This window comes from Rhincodon typus, chromosome 1 (genome assembly GCF_021869965.1).
Source record: "Rhincodon typus isolate 14 chromosome 1, sRhiTyp1.1, whole genome shotgun sequence".
NCBI lineage: Eukaryota > Metazoa > Chordata > Chondrichthyes > Orectolobiformes > Rhincodontidae > Rhincodon > Rhincodon typus.
Genome location: NC_063332.1, coordinates 169,380,914 through 169,400,058, shown reverse-complemented (window position 1 = coordinate 169,400,058; position 19,145 = coordinate 169,380,914). Strand labels below are relative to the sequence as shown.

General features: G+C 40.1%; 1 protein-coding gene across 1 annotated transcript in view; it reads right to left on the bottom strand.

The window, feature by feature from the left end:
- The window catches only part of ccser1 (coiled-coil serine-rich protein 1), a 403,876-nt gene that overhangs the window by 318,414 nt on the left and 66,317 nt on the right, over positions 1 to 19,145 (bottom strand). The window contains exon 4 of the mRNA XM_048611607.1: positions 17,184 to 17,298. Within this exon, the coding sequence (XP_048467564.1) occupies positions 17,184 to 17,298 (115 nt within the window). The remainder of the gene's footprint in view (positions 1 to 17,183; positions 17,299 to 19,145) is intronic.

Genomic DNA, 19,145 nt, shown 5'->3' with positions numbered 1-19,145 from the left:
ACACTCAAAAGGTCTGAGCAATGAAGGCAAGCGTGCTAAACGCATTCTTGTAGTTGGTTGGAGGTCAGTCATCTCAGATGAAGGACATCTTTGCAGGAGCTCTTCAGGGTAATGACCTAACCCAACGATCTTCAGCTGCTTCATCAATGAAATTAACAATGCCCCACAAGCTGGTCATGGATGGCATCACAAAACACACAACAGGTATTTCAACTGACCAACTCATTATTACAAAGCAAATAGCCAAAAATATTTATCAACAACAATTCAGTTCAGTATTGGAGAGTTTATTTGTCAGTAAGGAGTATTTAAATTAATAAGGGGTCCTTTTCTAGAAGCAATGGTGAAATCAATATCCCAAAACCAGACAACAGCTTCAGCCTTAATGCAAGACACCAGTGAGTATTTAGACAGTGCATTCAGAAACAGTAGATCGAATATACTTGTCATGTTCACAAAATTCAATCTGAATGTGGGTTATAAAAGGGGAAAACAACATCCTTTGGGGTTTCATGATGAATGTTCAGACTCAAAGCCCACTGAAATTCAGCTTCTACACATTACCTCAAAAGAAAGAAGGGAATTTAGTCCCTTCATTATGCTCTAGGACTGCAGAATAAAACAAATACCTCCCAGCTATAAACAGAACACTCTACAGAAATGAGACTCTCAGGGGGTGTGATAAGCTTAAAAAACTCTGATATTAACGCATTTACCTTTCCTGAAAATGGATAATATTTCTGTGTATATACCATTTCCACTTTCAAAAGAAAATTCACAATGAATTCACAAGAGACTATTTTTCAGTGGGAAAATAGTTACATTAGTACGTTTGATGCAAAATCAAAATATCACAGGTGCTGGTAAGACTGTACATATCTGACAGCATCACGAAAGAACGAGGATTCACAGGGTTGCATTTTAACCCCCTGACCAAGCTTGAGAAGATGGTCAGCAGTGGTCTGTGATCTGGATAGGTTGCCTGCTCTATGAGAGACATTTGCATAATGAAATTCTTCAACTACTGATCACTTTGTGAAACCACTAGTGTTTTCCCAATTACCAATGCCTTGCTATGTAGGCATGCCATCAGCTTCGTGAAGCTGATCCCCCTGCTGAAACCCAAGGTGTGTTGGGGTGATGCAGTTTTGCCAAAGTAAGAGGCAACATGGCCCAAAGAGGCAGGTGGTGTTGAGTTTAAAGGAAGAACATAGAAAGTAGATCGATACAACACAGGATCGGACCCTTTGGCCCATCATTTCTGTGCTAACCATGATACTGTCCTAAAGTAATTCAATCTGCCTGCACATGGCTGTTATCCTTCTTTTCTCTGCCTGTCTAAATACCTCTTAAAATTGTCATTATATCTGCTTCTACCAGTTCCCCAGGCAGCAATCATTCTCTGCGTAAAATCTTTCCTCACACATCTCCCTTAAACTCACTTTAAACCTGTAATTTCTCTCCTTTCACCTTAAACCTGTACACTCTCAAGTATTTGAGATTTCCATCCTAGGAAAAGTACTTCTACAATCCACATTATTCATGCTGCTCATAATCTTATATCTTCTAGCAGGTCAACCCTCATCCTCTGACGTGCCAGCGAAAACAATCCAAGTTTGTCCAACCTCTCCTCGTAGCTAACACACTCCAGTCTAGGCAACATCCTGATAAATTTCTTCTACACCGTCTCCAAAGCCTCCATATCCTTCCTATTGTGCAGCAACCAGAACTGCGCACAGTATCCCAAATGTGGCCTAAAGTCCTGACTGCTGAAGTGCCAGTGATGGAGCAATACTGCCTCCTATGGGAAGGTCCACTGATCTGGCTGTGGTGAGGTGACTGGCAGGCTTTCTTCCTGGAATCTCAGATGGAAGTCTTATCCAGCCAGCGCTGCCAGCTCCAGTACTCAGCAGTGTCAAAGAGAAGACGGAGGCGTGGTCTGAGTGGATCAATGTCTTCCCAATGATCCATGCCCTCAATGAGAGAAGTGCCCACTCCAATCCCCTCCCTTTAGGTGGCAAGGTTATATGGTAACAGTCCCACTTGGAGCCAGATTAATCCCAGTGATGGCAGGATGGAGTCCTTAAGGATTGGGCACTAAAGGGCCTCAATTTGTGGTAGATAGGTTGACAATGAGCATTCCCACCAAGAACCTAAATCTACCAGAGTTAGAAGGCATCCAGGTTTAGCTACACCACGCATGATTAAACGCTCTTCTCGCCACTAAGCTTACCACCATTGAGAGCAGACATTGTCATCCCAAAAGTTGAACTGTCGGAAAATAGTAACAGCAACAGTGTGGTGTATTACAGCAGGTTCCGACAGAGGTCCCAGAGACAGCAGTTCACCAAGGAACCTTCATTAGCACCTTCCAAACTCATAATCTGAACAATAAGGATGGACAGAGGTATCAGAATCATGGATTCACCTGCAACCTGCCCTCCAAGCCACACACCATCCTGACTTGGAACTATATCAACGTTACTTCATTGGCATTGAATAAAAATCCTGGAACATCCTCCGTAATGTCTCTGTGGGTGCTAATACATCAAGGGCTACAGTAGTTTAAAATGGCAACTAATCATTACCTTCTCTAGGACAATTAGGGATGAATAATAAATGCTACCATAGCCAAGAACATTAGCATCCAATGAAAAAAATTAACAATAAAATTTTACCCAGTGAGTTCCTGATCTCTGATGAGCTCAACTGGAGCCCGAGTGCATTCTTACAAGAATCCAGACGAAAATACTTGATGGTGAGCCTAGTTATGTGAAGTTGCACCTGAAGACTCAAATGTGTAAACTATAATAACGACATGGGGATGAATTTTGCTTCCTGGTCACCCACTGGAAATTGTATTTCATTCATTTAGACCATAAAATAAACAGTAACCAGGGGCATAATGTTCTGGTGCAAAGTACTTTGCTTCAGATTATCTGAAGAAGAAATTTCCTGGGGCAAAATCTAAATTAAGAACTTTTCTCAGAAATAAAAGATTTTTAACTGGAAAAACTAAACTAATTCCTCGAACATTAATACTCCCCACTTACCAATGTCTGTTCACACCTTGTTGAGTTCTACTAAGCATTGCTTAAAACTGCAGATATTTGTGACTGCAGCCAGCTCCCTGTCATTTGTTGTTCAATACAATCCTAAGTGACCTAACGAAGTGATACTTACGAAACACACAGTGTACCGAGGTTCAAGCTTTATGTGACATCTGAAAACATCAGACCACCCATCAAAATCTGCACAGACGACCCAAATCATCATTCTGTTACAGCATTACTGCAGTAGACTACTGACTACAGTCAGAGACTAAGGGTTATTATCTCACGCTTAAAAGGTTGGTTAGCTCTGCTGTCTGGTGCAAAGTGTAGAGTGATGCCAACAGCATGGGTTCAATTCCCACACCAACTGAGGTTACCACGAATGTCTCACCTTCTCATCCTCACCCCTATGGTATGGTGACACTTGGATTAAATGAACACCAGTCATCGTCTCTCTAATCAGACAGCAATCCTCTAGTCTGATGGGGCTGTGGCAACTTTACCTTTACCTAAGGGGTCAGACATCTGGGACCAAGATTAAGAGAAATTTCTGAGCTCGGAGGGCTGTGAATCTTCAGTTTTTTCCCTTTAGAACTATGGGCACTCAGTTGTTAAGGATATTCAAGAATGAGACAATTGGAAATTTTCAGAGTAAAGGAATCAAGGATAAGAGAGAGGTGGTGAGAGGATCAACAATGTTCTAATTGAATGAGGGAGCAGTTTTGAGAAACCTTGTGACCTAATCCTGCTCCAATTTTAGGCAATTTTATGTGTAAAAACATATTCTTCTCAACTGAGCTGTAATTGGAGTCCTTCAACTGCACACCTACGAACACACACACACACACACACACACACACACACACACACACACACACACACACACACACACACACACACACAAAGCTTTTCTGCCTCTCCAACCTCTCTATCTATTTAAGACACTCCTGAAAACCTTCCACTGTGACAAAGCATTTGCATCCTTGAATCCTAGTTTCCCGAATTTGGCTTTGTGTTAGTTTTGCAACTCTTGCAAAGTGGTTTGGGTCAATTTACTATGTTAAAGGCATCCCATAAATTCATTGTTGTTAGAAAGGTCATGTCAAATGCTAATTTTTGTATCATTTTGCAGATTTCCAATGGGTCTCTTTTGAGTTGGAAGTACTTATCCATTGAATAATCTTTTTTCAAAAAGAAAGGTGCCAATTAAGGCAACTTTTCACTATGATCTTCTATCTTCATTTACAGAGTTGATGGATTTTCCTATGAGTCAACGTCAAATGGTTTCCCAATAATCTTGCTCTAATGATGTTCCAATTATTAATGTTACAAAGTAAACTGTTTAGCTACAGCTGACACACAATCAACCAATCTGAAGGAAACAGCCTTATATAATGAGAATAAGATATGATACAAACCTAAGTAATGGCAAGGAGCTAACAGAAAGTTAACTGTGAGGTTCCAAATGAAGGAAATTACTTTCACTTGATGCACAATGTATGATATAATCTGGATCAAATTTTTTTTTTAAATCTTCAGGCCATCGGCAGCATCGACGTGTTTGACACTTATTGACCAGCTCCAGTTGCCCATAAAAGTGGTGATTAGCCTTCTCTGAGTATCAGTGCTGTCTGTGTAGTGAAGTTACTCTTTCAGCATCATTGGAGTTTGTTTCAGGAATTTGACCCAATGATAATGCAGGAATAGTACGATTCTACTTGCCTCAGTCTTCCAGCAAGTATAGGACGTGGGTTTGAAACGTGCTGCTAAAGAAGCCTTAATAAGTTGCCACCTTATACCTACTGCACAGTGAGTCACAGTTCCCTGGAACTCCCTCCCTCACGGCATTGTGGGGCTACCTACAACACAGACTGCAGTGTTCAAGAAAGCCCTCACACCACCTCAAGGGGCTACGAGGAACAAGCAATAAATTGGGCCAGCCAGCAATGCCCATATCCCACAAGTGAATTTTTCAATTGGTTTACCCAAGTTGGCAAGCATTCTATTTTTAAAAAGCTATTGCTGACAGGAAGTATGACAAACATGCTCATAGTTCTGTATTAAGTATCAGTGCATCATTTAAGGTGGAGGAATTTGCAAAACTGTCGAATTTCCAAAATTTGATTTAACTGATCTGACATTGGGGCTGAAATATCTCCACAATGTAATACAAATAACCATACAGGAGCAGGTTAAGTTGTGTGTGTATGACAGATGACGCATATCCAAAGCCAACGGCTTGAAAAACAAATGAAGTGAAATAGAAACAAAAGTTCCTAACTCAAGTCTCGTAAACACGTTTGAGATTATGCAGTTTGCAATGCTCCATCAACAACTAATTCCATGAAGTGCATTCATGTTTCAGTTTGAAAAAAAGATATAGTTTGCAATTGTGAGAGTATTCTTTCCATTTTTGCAGAGTTCAAGAACAAATAGGTAACGCAAGTCATGTTCCTGTGTACTAATTTTAGATGGAGCATTGATATTTGCACCAAAACAGTACAGTTCAAAAATCAGACCCCTTACTGCATCTTATTTTCTTTCAACTGAGATTACTGACTACTGTTCTTTGGTGTATCAGGTCTAACTTAACCCATCTCATGAGTCCTTAAACCCGCATTTATCAATTGGTGAACAGCTAAACAATCACCATCCTTTTTGAAAGAGACAAGAAGTGAGCAAGGTCTTGTTTCTGTCAACTCAGCTCCAAGACAACATGCCTCATAATTGGTATTGGAAGCAAATCAATCCTCTGTTGCAGATTCAGCAGTCTTATCTTAGCCAGGTTGGTCGATGAAACTCATGGATCACCATAGAATCCCGGCACTGTGGAAACAGGCCATTCGGCCCAATAAGTCCATAGACTTCCAAAGAGCATCCCACCCAGACCCATTCCCCTGCATTTCCCATGTCTAACCTACCTAACCTAAACATCCCTGGGCACTATGGGCAACTTAGCATGGCGAATCCATCTACCTTGCACATCTTTGGACTATGGGAGGAAAGCGGAGCACCCAGAGGAAACCCACACAGACATGGGGAGAATGTCAAATTCCACACAGACAGTCACCCGAGGCTGGAATCGAACCCAGGTCCCTGGCGCCGAGAGGCAGCAGTGCTATTCACTGAGCCACCATGCCGCCACATCAAGCTGAGCAGGTCTGTGGTATTAGCCTTCTTCTTAGACAATCCCTTGACAGCAATGATGACTTTCTTCCATTGCGGAATTGTATGTCCTGAGGTAACTAAACCGTCCAAACACATTATCTACAAATGTTCCTGGAGGTGGGGCAGGTGGTCTTTAAAGAGGCAGGCTCAGGTTTTCTCATGCTCCTTCCCCTGTTTGAGTAAGGTGGTTGGCACCTTGGCTATTGCTTCTTCTCCATTTGGATCTTCTCAGGCTAGAGCTTCCCACAAGTTGGTGGAGATGTCGCATTTTTATCATTTAGGCTTTAAGGACATCCTTGCAGTGTTTTCTCTGCCTTCTGGATAACTGCCTGCCATGACAGAACTCAGAGAAGAGAACTTGTTTATTTAAGGCCAAACAGGCATGAGGACAATATGAACAAAAACAGAAGTTGCTGGAAAAACTCAGCAGGACTGGTGGCATCTGTGAAGAACAAAAATCAGAATTAACGTTTCGGGTCCAGTGACCCTTCCTCAGAACTCTGAGGAGTTTTTCAAGCTGTTGGCTTTTGATATGCATCATCTGTTATACACACAAAAATTAACCTGCTCCAACATGGCTATTCACATTAAGTTCTGAGGAAGGGTCACCGGACCCAAATCATTAACTCTGATTTTTTTTCTTCACAGATGCTGGCAGATCTGCCGAGCTTTTCCAGCAACTTCTTGTTGCTTTTTGTTCCTGATTTACAGCATCCGCAGTTCTTTCAGTTTTTATGAGGACTGTATGTCATTACCCAATTGTCACTGCTAATGATTTGTGGTATCCGCAACCTCTACCAGTACATGGTTCAAAATAGAAGTTGTTTTACGTAATTCACTGCTCCAGTCCTTCTTTGTCTATACTTGTCTACAGCTTAATGATCAATGGCACAGGATTCGCCACTGCAGAGTCTTTACTGTTCTTTGTTAACAATATGGTTTATTGTTTGTTACCAATAAGGATAACTAAATTACCAGTCAGACACAATTGCTATGACTCTGGTCATAGAATACATCTGGTCCTTACAAAGACTAATGTTGAACACCCATGTTCATCCGCAGACTGTGGGGCATCGACAGAATGGGTGGAGTGCAATGTAACTTGATCATGAAGTTTTCAGACACATTTCCTTATCTAACAAGACCCATTAAATGTATTCTGCCACTGAGCTGAGGTTTTTAAAATGTTTCTTTGAGGACACTGATTGCATGGTGAACCACAGTACCCTAGGAACATTATCAATATCTTGACCAAGGAAATGTGCCTAGTTTCAGTTGGATAAACTTCAATACCATCTCTACGTAATTTATACTTTCCCTAAATCTTCTTTACTGCTGTAAACCTCAGCACAAAGTTGCTAGCTCATACACGCAAGCATCCCCGTCCGGTGAAACTGCGCACAGTGTACATGTGAAATGGAAACCTAATATCTGAGGATTTGATTGTAGTTTGCACTGGAGTCTCATAAGTATTGTGACACTATCATCGAGAAAATTACAAGATCTGACCTGATGTTACATAAATAGGATTCATAATTGTGTAACAGACATCACTTTATATTTTAGCCATTCTACAGAAGCTTTTACGATCCTTGAACATCCCAAAGTACTTTGCAGCCAATTAGTACCTTTGAAGCATCATACAAATTGTAAATTTTTTGCAAATTCATTCACAGGATGTGGACTTTGATGGCACAGCCAGCACTTGTTGTCCATTACTAGTTGTCCTGGGAAGACAATAGTGTGCCAAGTTCTTAAACCACTGCAATTTATTTTTATTCTCTATAGCAGTTTACATCACTTCAATGGCCTGCTATGACATTTTAAATGGACGTTAAGAGTCCAATGACATTAATCAGTTAAAGACTAGTGGTGCTGTTTGAGGAACATATATTGACTGGGACTTCAGCAAGAGTCTTGATTCTCTTTGAACACAGTCTACCAATTGAGAGATCCTCAGTTTTAGGCATAGTGCTGCACACCCCCAATACTACTCTGAAGTGGCAGCCTAGATTATGTACTTAATTCTCTGGAATTACCCTTAAGACATCGGTCTTCCAACCCAAAAGGTACACACTAAAGCTAAGCTGATACTGCCGTCAAACTATTCAGGACAAAGTGAGAACTGAACAACAGGTGTTAATTAAAAAAAAAGACAAAAGGTTTACGTGTATCTAGCACTGTACACAACCACTGGGGAGCTCAAAGTGACTGGAGAGCTAAAACAGGGGAAGAAAATTTTAATTTTAATAAATTGTTATTAAAAGCCTTTGTAACACCAGAATGGTCAATTTGTTTCTCCTTAACATTGTTTTCAAGAACAAATGATTTTCAACAAGTTTCTTCAATAATGCACGTGCACGTGTGGCCAGAATTTACTCATTGTAATATTGTAGGAAAGACAAAAGACAATTTCCAAAATCAACGTTGTCATGGCCAGGTAATATCTTATTGTGATATTAACTGAGAGATAAATATTGGTCAGGACACCAAAGATCACTCCCTATTCATCTTTGAAAATGTGCCATGGGATCATTTACATCTGCTTGAACAAGTGGTTGAAGCCTCAATTTAATCAGAGTCTCATCTGAAAGACAGCACCTTTGACAGAGCTGCACTGGAGTAACGGGCCTGGATTCTTGTCCTCAAATCCTGGAGTGAGACTAGAACCTGGAACCTTGAGAATCAGATGGAAGAATGGAATTCTGATTAAAGTTAGCTCAGTTATAAAGTAAAACCAACAGCACAGGTTCATATTTCCAAAACAGCTGAGATCAACATAAAAGGTCCTGTCTTTTCAACCTTACCCCTTGCATGAGGTGTGATGGCCCTCAGGTTAAACTCACCATCAGTCATCTCTCTCTAATGACAGCACAATCCTATAATCCTCTGGGACTATGGTGAATCTTTCGACAAAGTCAGTCAAATCCAAAATGTCTTAGAACCAACTCCCTAGTCGTGAAACAGAGTTCAACAATTCATGAACTTTGACCATAAAAAGCCTTTTAGTCTGCTATACATTGCTTTTCTTAGCAATTAAAGATAGTCAATACATTATAGCCGCTCCAAAATTAACCTGTTCAGACATGTTATGACATGCCTCCAGCAAGGGTGGGACTCGAACCAGGACCCTCTAGCCAAGAGGTAGGGACACTACTTCTGTGCCACAAGACTCTTAAATTGTAGCAAGAAAACTGAGATTGTCAATACATTATAGCCGCTCCAAAACCCAAGAAAAAATTCAGGAGAAACATCTTCATTTGAAGAGTGTTGTGAACAAGCAAGGAGATGTTGAAATTAATAGATATACTTATAGGGAAAACTAGGCAAGTATTTAAAGGAGAACAGAATAGAAGGTTATGATGGTAGATTCAGATCAGAAAGATGAGGGGAGGCTTGAGTGGAGCATAAACTGGCAGGAATGGATTGGGCCAAATAGGCTATTTCTACACTGTAAATTCTTGCTACAATTTAAGAGTCTTGTGGCACAGAAGTAGTGTCCCTACCTCTTGGCTAGAGGGTCCTGGTTCGAGTCCCACCCATGCTGGAGGCATGTCATAACATGTCTGAACAGGTTAATATTTTTTAGAAGAATGAGTTAAGGCAAGGTGGAGATATAGTGGTAATTTCACTGGATGAATAATCCAGAACGCCAGACAAAGATTCTGAGGGCATGGATTCGAATTCTACCATGGCAGATGGAGGAAATCTGAATTCAATAAAAATCGGGAATAAAAAGCCTGTCTAATGGGACACTGACAATTGGGAACATCATTACCTTCATGTCACTGTCAATCAAATTCCAGCCTTGCTGATATATGCCCATATCCAAAGAATATATGAAGATAAGAATGTTTCCCAGTACCTTGATCAGCAGTCTTCTCACAACCAGCACCATTTAAAACAGGTTGTTTGATCATTTATGTCATTTGCTGAGCCCAAATTGGCTGCTACACGTCCTTTCATTAGAACAAAGAGTACACTTTAAATATAATTCATTGCCTACAGTGCATTCTGGAACATCCCAAAGATGCAAGAAGCCATCACATAATTGCACATTGTTTTTTTCTCCTCTGGGCTGCTGTTCAAGTAAGAATCACAAAGTTAACACCTGGCGGACTAATCACACTTCTGCAATCCTGTGCACATTTGATGTGGGTTGTGTTATTAATTAATTTTGAAAAGAATGAATAGTCATTAATTTGTACGTTCAGCTTGGCCAAAGTTTTTTTTTTAAACAGCCGTTTCAAAGGCAAGCTCACTGTTGTGTTTAACCAGTTGACAGGCAACCATCCCATTCCCATTTGCAAGTGTAATGCAACTTAATAAGACCGTAAGAAATAAGAACAGGAGAACATTCACCCCCTTTTGCCCGCTCCATATTCAAAAGGATCATGGTTGACCCAATATTCCTCAAATCCACTTTGGTGCCCTTTCCCCATAAACCTTGATTCTATCAGAAGTTTGTCTTTTCAGCATCCTAACTGCATTCCACATCAGAGCTTGAGCACAAGACTCAAGACTGACACTGCAGTGCAGTACTGAGGGAGCACTGCGCTGTCACAAGAGTTGTTTTTCAGAAGAAATATTAAACGAAACTCATTCTACCTGATTCAGTCAATGGGAAAAGGTTCCATGCCACTTCTTAGAAGAAGAGCAGGAGAATTATTCTAATTGTTCTAATTTATATTTATTCTTCATTCGACATCACAAAATGAAAAATTGAGCTATTAACATATTGTTGCTATGGAAGCAAACTGGGTACCACGTTTCCTACAGGGCAATAGTGAATACACCACACACAATGCAATTTGTTTGCTGTAAAACTCTTCAAGACATCCAGTGGCTAGCAAAGTTCCATATGAATTCAAGTCTTCGTTACCATAGAAAGAATTGTTACAATGACAATTATGTAAAACCTACAGACGTTACATTACAGAATGCAGAATGAGACTCACTGCATTAAAACAAATAGGAGTTCGACAATCCAAGGTTTGGTAGCTCACTGATTTGATTTAAGTGTCTTTAAGTGGTGGGTTAAATCAAATGTTTAGAAAATCAGCTCAGATGGATCAAGTACACCACCCCTGATTTCAAAATACTAAGAACATAAACCCTATCAACTCTTGGTCTTCCATGTTATTATCAAACTCATCTGCAATGAATTTGTTTTGATGCTATACAAAATTAAAACTGCCATGACTATAATCAGGTCAGCCAGGTGGACCTCAGAATATGTGTTCCCTGATTGGACCTGTTAATCTGGTCCAATCAGGGAGCCTTGGCTGACATAAAAACAGGAGTATCAGACATCCTGGCACTCGGAGCTGGATCAGTGTCAAGGGCTCACCATGTATAAACAAAGGATGACTTGGTGACGGGATACCGGCATCTGTGGAGTTATTTCAAAAACCAGATAACATAAGAAATTGGAGCAAGAGGAGGCCATTCAGCCCCTGGAATCTGCTTTGCCATTCGACAGCATCACGGTTGATCTGATTGTGACCTTTCCTCCACTTTCCTGTCTGCCTCACATAACCGTCAAAATTCACGCTCACTCGAAAATCTAAGCAACACGGCATGAATATATCGAATAAACCAGCCTCCACTACTCTCTGGGGTGAACTAACAACCCCTGAGAGAGGAAATCCTATCTCAATTCCATCTCAAAAGGAAGTCTCCTAATTTTAGAACAATAGCCTCCTAATTCTAGATTCACACCAGAAGGGAAATACTCTTTCAATATCTCACCAGTCAAACCCCTTTCGAAACGTATTTTCAATAAGATATGTCTAAGCTCCAATGAGTATAGGCCCAAACTGCTCAGCCTTCCCTCATAAGGTAAAACCTTCTAGATGGCAGTGAACAGCCTTCTTGAGCCACTGCAGCCCATTTTGTACAGGTACACCCATAATTTTGTTAGGGAAGGAATTCCAAATTTTTGATTCAGCAACAGTGAAGAAACCGCAGTAAGGGTGGCGAGTGACTTGGAGGTGGACCTGCTGTTGGTGGTTTGACAGTGCGTATGCTGCCCTTGTTCCAAGATGATAGTGGTCACATGTTCTGAAAGAGTTGTCTGAAGGAACCCTGGTGAATTGCTGCACTTTGTAGAAGGTACACACTGCAGTTACTGGACATCTGTGATGGAGGGAGTGAATTTTTGTGAATGTTGTCATAAACAATCAGGCTGTTTTATCCTGGTTGATGTCAAGCTTCTTGAGTATTACTGAAGTTGCACTCATCCAGGCAAGTGGGAGGTATTTCGTCATGCTCCTGCTTTGCGCCTTGTAGATGGTGGACAGGCTTGTGAAAGTCAAGAGGAGAAGTACTTGTTGCAGAATTGATAGCTTCTGATCTGCTTTTGTAGCCATTATATTTATTCCAGTTTAGTTTACAGTCAATGATAATACCCAAGATATTGATAGCGGCAGATTCAGTGATGGCACTACTATTGAATGTCAAAGGGTATGGTTAGATTCTCTATCTGCACATCTTGCTATATTTGAAAAGGACTGCTTCAATTTCTACGGAGATGCCACATTTAGTCAAATATAGTCATTTTCTTCAACTCTGGAATTCAGCTCTTTTGTTGTTTGAACCAAGGCTGTAATCAAGCCAGGGGCTGAGAGGCCCTGACCGAACCCAAACTTGGCATCAGTGAGCAAATAATTGCCAAGCCAGTATTGCTTAACAGCACAGTTGGTGACCCCTTCCATCACTTTACTGATGATTGAAAGTAGACTGGCAGGATAGAAATTGGACTAGTTGGATACGTCCTGCTTTTTGTGTACAGGACACACCAGGGCAGTGATCCACATTGCTAGGTAGATGCTAATGTTGGACGTGTACTGTAATAGCTTGGCTAGTGGCAGGCCAAGTTCTGGAGCACATGTCTTCAGTGCTATTGCCAGAATATTGTCAGGATCTATACCCTGCAGCATTGAGTGCTTTCAGTCATCTTTGATATTAGATGGACTGAATTGAATCAGCTGAAGGCTGGCATCTGTAATCCTGGAGACCTCTGGAGAAGGCCAAGATGGTTCATCTGCTTGGCAAATCCAGCTGAATATTGTTTCAGATAGTTCGACTTCACCTTTTGCACTGATGTGCTGGGCTCACCATCATTGAGGATGGGAATTTTGTGGAATATCCTCCTCCAATTAATTTTTGTTTAATTGTCCACCACCAGCATTCAGGACTGGATATGGCAGAACTGCAAAGCTTAGATATTATCTATCGGTGTGTAATTGTTTAGCCCTGTCTGTTACTTGCTGCTTATGTCATTTGGTTCACAAGTAGTCCGATGTTGTAGCCTCACTCAGTTGATATTTCATTTCTATGTATGCCTGATGCTGCTCCTGACATGCCCTCCTGCACTTTTCATTGAACCAGGGTTGTTCCCCTGCCCTGAAGGTAACTGTAGGGGTTACAGATTGTGTAAGAGTACAATTCTGCTGCGGCTGATGGTCCACAGTGTCTCAATGCCGAGTCTTGAGTTGGTATAGCTGTTCAAAATCTATCCCATTTAGCATCATAATGCCACACAACAGATGGAGGGTATTCTCAATGTGAAGACGGGACTTTGTCTCCACGTGGAGCGTGCGGTGGTCACTTCCTCAATACTGTGGCAGGCAGATTGGTGAGGATGAGGTCAAGTATGTTTGCCCCACTCATTTGTTCCTTTATTACTGACTACAAGCGTAGCAGTAGTTTGCTTAAAAATTAGACTGAAAGCAAAATGAGCATCTGCTGAACTGCTTTTAAAGCACTTATGTCCTGCATTAGGTAAAGTGACCAAAACTGTACACAGCATTCTCAGTATGTTCTCATCAATGTCCTGTGTAGAAAGACATCCCCACTTTTATCGTCCATTCCCCTTAAAATAAAGGCCAACAATCCATTTGCCTTTTAATTACTTATTGAATGAGCACGCTGACTTGTTGTGATTCATTTAAAGGACACCTCAGTCTATCTGCACTAAGGTATTCTGCAATCTTTCTCCACTTGCATAATATTTTGCTTTAGACCACTCAAGTTTTATTTCGAAGTATGGAACAAAAAAATGCCAATTTGTATTATTAGTTATTCTTTTCAAAATCTGAAGGAAAGTACAACTGTGTGGTCACTTCATTGTTGCACCAGAGCATATAACTTTGTCTGAAGCTGGGATCAGCATCAGGTGTTGGATCTTTGAAAAAAAAATTAACTGTCTAGTAACATGTTTTAGATTGAGCTCATCATTGAAATTATCTCTCACTTCTCAGTTCAAAGATAACCTCCAACAAGTTTTTCAGCAAGAAAAATCTCCCTCTCTTTGTCTTTTGAATTGCAAAGACTTGCAAAGGAAAGATTCCAAATCAAGCCAAGGCCTAGGTCTAATTGATCAGTTACTGAATAGCGAATCACTACAGTTGACAAGATCGAGATTATTACCAAAAACCAACCACGATATGTGTTGATATCAAAAGTCATCTTATTTCCTCTTTTTGAGTGGGCTTTGATTTTGGAGTCTGTGCCTTTTTGCTTAAATTTGCATTTGTAATTTATAATCTGCTTTTGTTACATGTTGGAGAACTGGCTTGTGATAATAAATCAGTCTTTGATTCCCTTTTACAATGATGTTAACTGGTGTGAGCTCCTTTTATCTTAAGTAGTGCTCACACTCAGAAACTAATCACCCTGGAGGTTAAATTGATTATATTTACAGTCAAATTATACAGATTATATACAGTCAGGCTTCATTTCTAGAGTAATAGTCCCAACTAGGTAGTAACAGCTGCCAATAGCGTGGTTTCCTGCATCGCCCCAATCTGCCATTTCTCCCCCACTCACTTAACTGACTCATATCATTCTGCAAAATCCATCTACTTCTCACAACTTGAGAGTGAAGCAGAAATCTTGCCTCAATTATATCATTTTGTTTTACTGATATTAGCTACTAAATCCAACAATGCAGTAGAGTGGCATAATGACAACTTCAATATATTCCTATTTGTACCAATTGTTTTTCATTGTTCTTTCCACTTAGTACCCTTCAAGCCACGAAGGGTCTAGGCCTGAAACATCAGCCTCTCTGCTCCTATGATGCTGCTTGGCCTGCTGTGTTCATCCAGCCCTGCACCTTGTTGTCTGGGAAAATTAAACAATGGGTACAGCTAAAACAGACAGACTAAATTTAATGTGAACTCAACTTCACAGAAACACTACAATGGGTGTATAAAAATAATACCCATTTAGTTCATTCAAAAGCTTTTCTGACCCAATTGAAAAGAGACCATGGTCAAATGACATGGTAGTCTATTTTGATTGTATTTCTTTGCTACTGTCTAATGCAAAGGCACCAATAAAATGAAAGAGAACACCAGATATTTTTGTACCTATTAAGCGCTTGACAGATTTTTAGCTTCCATAACAGTTCCACAAAATTCAAATGATTTCAAATGTTGTAATTAATTTTTAATTGATTTCATTGGGGCATTAAACTAATACTTGTATTTGGATCTATGCCAGTTTAAATTAGCTGCAGGGTATTACACAGTCAGCAAGTTAGGATAGCGATTTTCACATTGACTATTTAATCTTTGGAATTCTGTAACATTGGAAAACTGTGGTCAGGTAAATGAAATATGCAAATTGGAATCAACACTGTATGCTAACATTAAACCAATTTTAATTTAAACTCTCAGAGATTTGCTTCACATCTCTCTGAAAAGGTGCCAGAAGATATAGAAAGCAAACAGATTACAGCCTTCTTCTGTTAGAATTCATCAAAAATTAAACAAAGACAAATTTAAAATCTACACTTACCAAGCTTCCTTCAGGGCATCAGAGTTCAGAACAGGCAATGTTTTGTTTTGAAATCATTTAAAATCTGTACTTATTGTAATATCTCCCTACTTAATTAACAGCCATAACTTGGCTTGAAAGCACAAGTCCCACAAACCAGAAGATCTACAAGGCCAAAAACAAAATCCTACCACAAAGGTTTCAGCTACTTAAAGGCAAGAGTTAGCACATACAAAGACATACAAATCTACATAATAACACTGGCACACTCCAGATGGTTGAACAAACAAAGTTCAAAGGAATAATTATGAGTCAAATTCATAAGGTTTCACTTGGTCTTTTTCAGAATGAATGAGGCAGGGAAAACAACAAATGGATAATTGACTAGTTCTGCTGCAGAGAGAAATGTAGCCAAAATTCTTCTGGCCAGTCCCTGTGAATGCCTCTCATGTGCCACATGGAGATGGAGAGGACCTTCTGCCTTCTACTTCTTATCACCCAACTCAGAAAGGGCTAACATGAGAAAATAAGGCAAAAAAATAAGCAATAACAGTTACAAAAGCAATGATAAATTTGACAAAGTTTTCCATTGCTCTCATGGGCTAGCATGTTTAAAATGAAAATGACCCTTTATGAGTGGCCAAAAAAGCAGAGATAAAACTGACTTGAATCAAGAGAATTACCTAATGTGAAACTTCTAAGCCCTCTCACCAAACATTTATCATTATTGTGTTCTTACAGCATTAAATAGGTGAGTGTAAAAAGAAGCACTTGTAACAAAAATAATGTTTGTGCATGTTATGACATATGTCCATAGCCATTACATCCCAAGGTGGGACTTCAGCCCAGATCCTGCGGCCCACAGGTAGGAACCCCACTGCTAGATCACAAGATAACACCAGTGGGTTAGTGCACCGGTGCTTGAAGGCAGCTTTCTTAAGGACTTCAGGTGTGGCTTTGATATGCTATAAGAAGATACTGTTTCCCGTATTAACATAACCACATAACCACAGAACACAATCCATCTAACAAGGTTTCCTTATTTGCTGTTTTGAGGAGGCATTAGGCTGTTTATGTTAAATTGGTTAGACTCCTGCAAAAATACCAGGACAATGTGATACAAGTGCATTAAATGCTAGTTACCATCAAGTAAGAGTTAAGGTTGGTAAGACCTACCAATGTGTCTGGTGGTATCCCTGTCACACTGACGATGTTGATCCTCCAGGAACTCCAAGTCCAGCATCAAGTCATCCTCATCTAGGTCACAGGATCCTAATCTATTCAGGACATCCTGAAGTCAAGAGAGAAGAAGTGGAAGAAAACCCAGCTCTTAATACATTACGAAAATGATTCTGCAAAAAAAAAAAAGGTCTTTACTGGCAACTACCAGCATTACAAAACCTGCACAGCCGCATAAACATATTTAAAGTTTCAAAAGAAATTTAGATTGACAAGGTCATCCGTGAGTGAAATGGGCACCAATGTCTTGGTCAGAATCCATACTGTACAGACACAACCCCTCAGGGGTGTAGTATATTTTGTTTACAACCGTCACTGGGAAAACCTGTCAAACGGAGGACCTGTTTGATTTTGGAGATCAACATAAAAGTTTCATGATAAGGACCAATGTGATGAGCTATTATGTTATATGGTTAAATAGGGTGTTTCAAATAGCTTCCTCTCATTAATCAGATCATCGTTTATCTGAACAGCAATGCTGGTGGGTCTTCTGATCTCTTGCTTGCTTTTCTGCAACAGTCTTCAAGCAATGCCTATCCCCATTAATTTATTTTCTGTTTGCTCATGTGATATGGGGATCACTAGCTGGAACCAGCATTTATAATCCCTAATTGCCCAAAGGGCTGTTATGCGTCAACCACATTGCTGTGGGTTTGGAGCAGCGTGTAGTCCCGACCAGGTAAGTAAGGATGACAAACTTCCTCCCAAAAAGAATACCAATGAATCAGATGGATTTTTATACAGCCAGTTTTTTATTCAATTCTTTTTAGTTTATATATTTTATTCCATGTTTTGCGAAACAGCTGATTCAAGAGGGGAGGGGGTCTAATTGTCTCACACTTTTGAGGTCCAAAAATAATGGGCTAAACGGTCTTTTACGCATTCTTGCATGAAATGTAGACATTGCTGCCCCTTGAGCTGATTGAAATCACCTAGAGAGCCAAAGGGCAGTTAGGAGTCAACTTCATTGCTGTGAGTCACATGTAGCTATACCAGGTAAGGACAACAGATTTTCTCCCCTGAAGGGCATTCATGAAGAAGATGGATTTTATTTTATTGAAAATTATGGTAAATTTAGTCGAGCTTATATTATTACCAAACGTTACTGAATTCAACATTCAGACGCTATGCTTGGATTCAAATCCATGCTCTCAGAACATTAGTCAGGGATTACCCAGTGACATTACTACTATGCCACCACCTCACCATATTGGGGAGTCAAACTTGTCTCTTTTCTCTGGCCCAATTAGTGGCTTTCCATCTCGACATGGGCTCCCAAGCCCCAATGAAAACAAAGTCTAAAGAATACTTCATTGGCTGTAAAAACATTGGGATATTTTGAAACTTGAGAAAGGCTCTGCATTTAGACCAGGTTTGACAATGTTTTTCATATCTTTGCACTAATTAATTCTCCATTGCAGACATTTGTCTCTTTAACTATTTTCACCCATTCAATCCACAGTTACATTTTTGAATATTGATCCAGGTAGGGATTAACAGAGTTTCCCAGAAATTACATAAACAGGCCATTTGACCCATCAGGACAACGCTTCACCAGGGTATCCTCTGTCCCTTCATTGCCACTGGGTCAAACATTCTGGAACACCCTAAAAACATTGCAGGTCTCCTCATACCCACCAGAATGCAGCAGTTCAAGATGATCAGCTAGGCATGGGCAGTAAATGCTGTCTCAGGCAGCAAAGCCCACATCCCCTCAATGATTATTTTAAAAAGTCTCCCTCATGTACTTAATTAGTTTTCCTTAAAATGGATTTATGCCATTCGCACAACTCTATTTTGCATTGTGTTCCCCATTCTTTCTACTGTCTGAGTGATGATATAATGTCTCCTGAAAAACAAACTGGATTTATTAGTTACTGTTGTCTATTCAAGAACTCT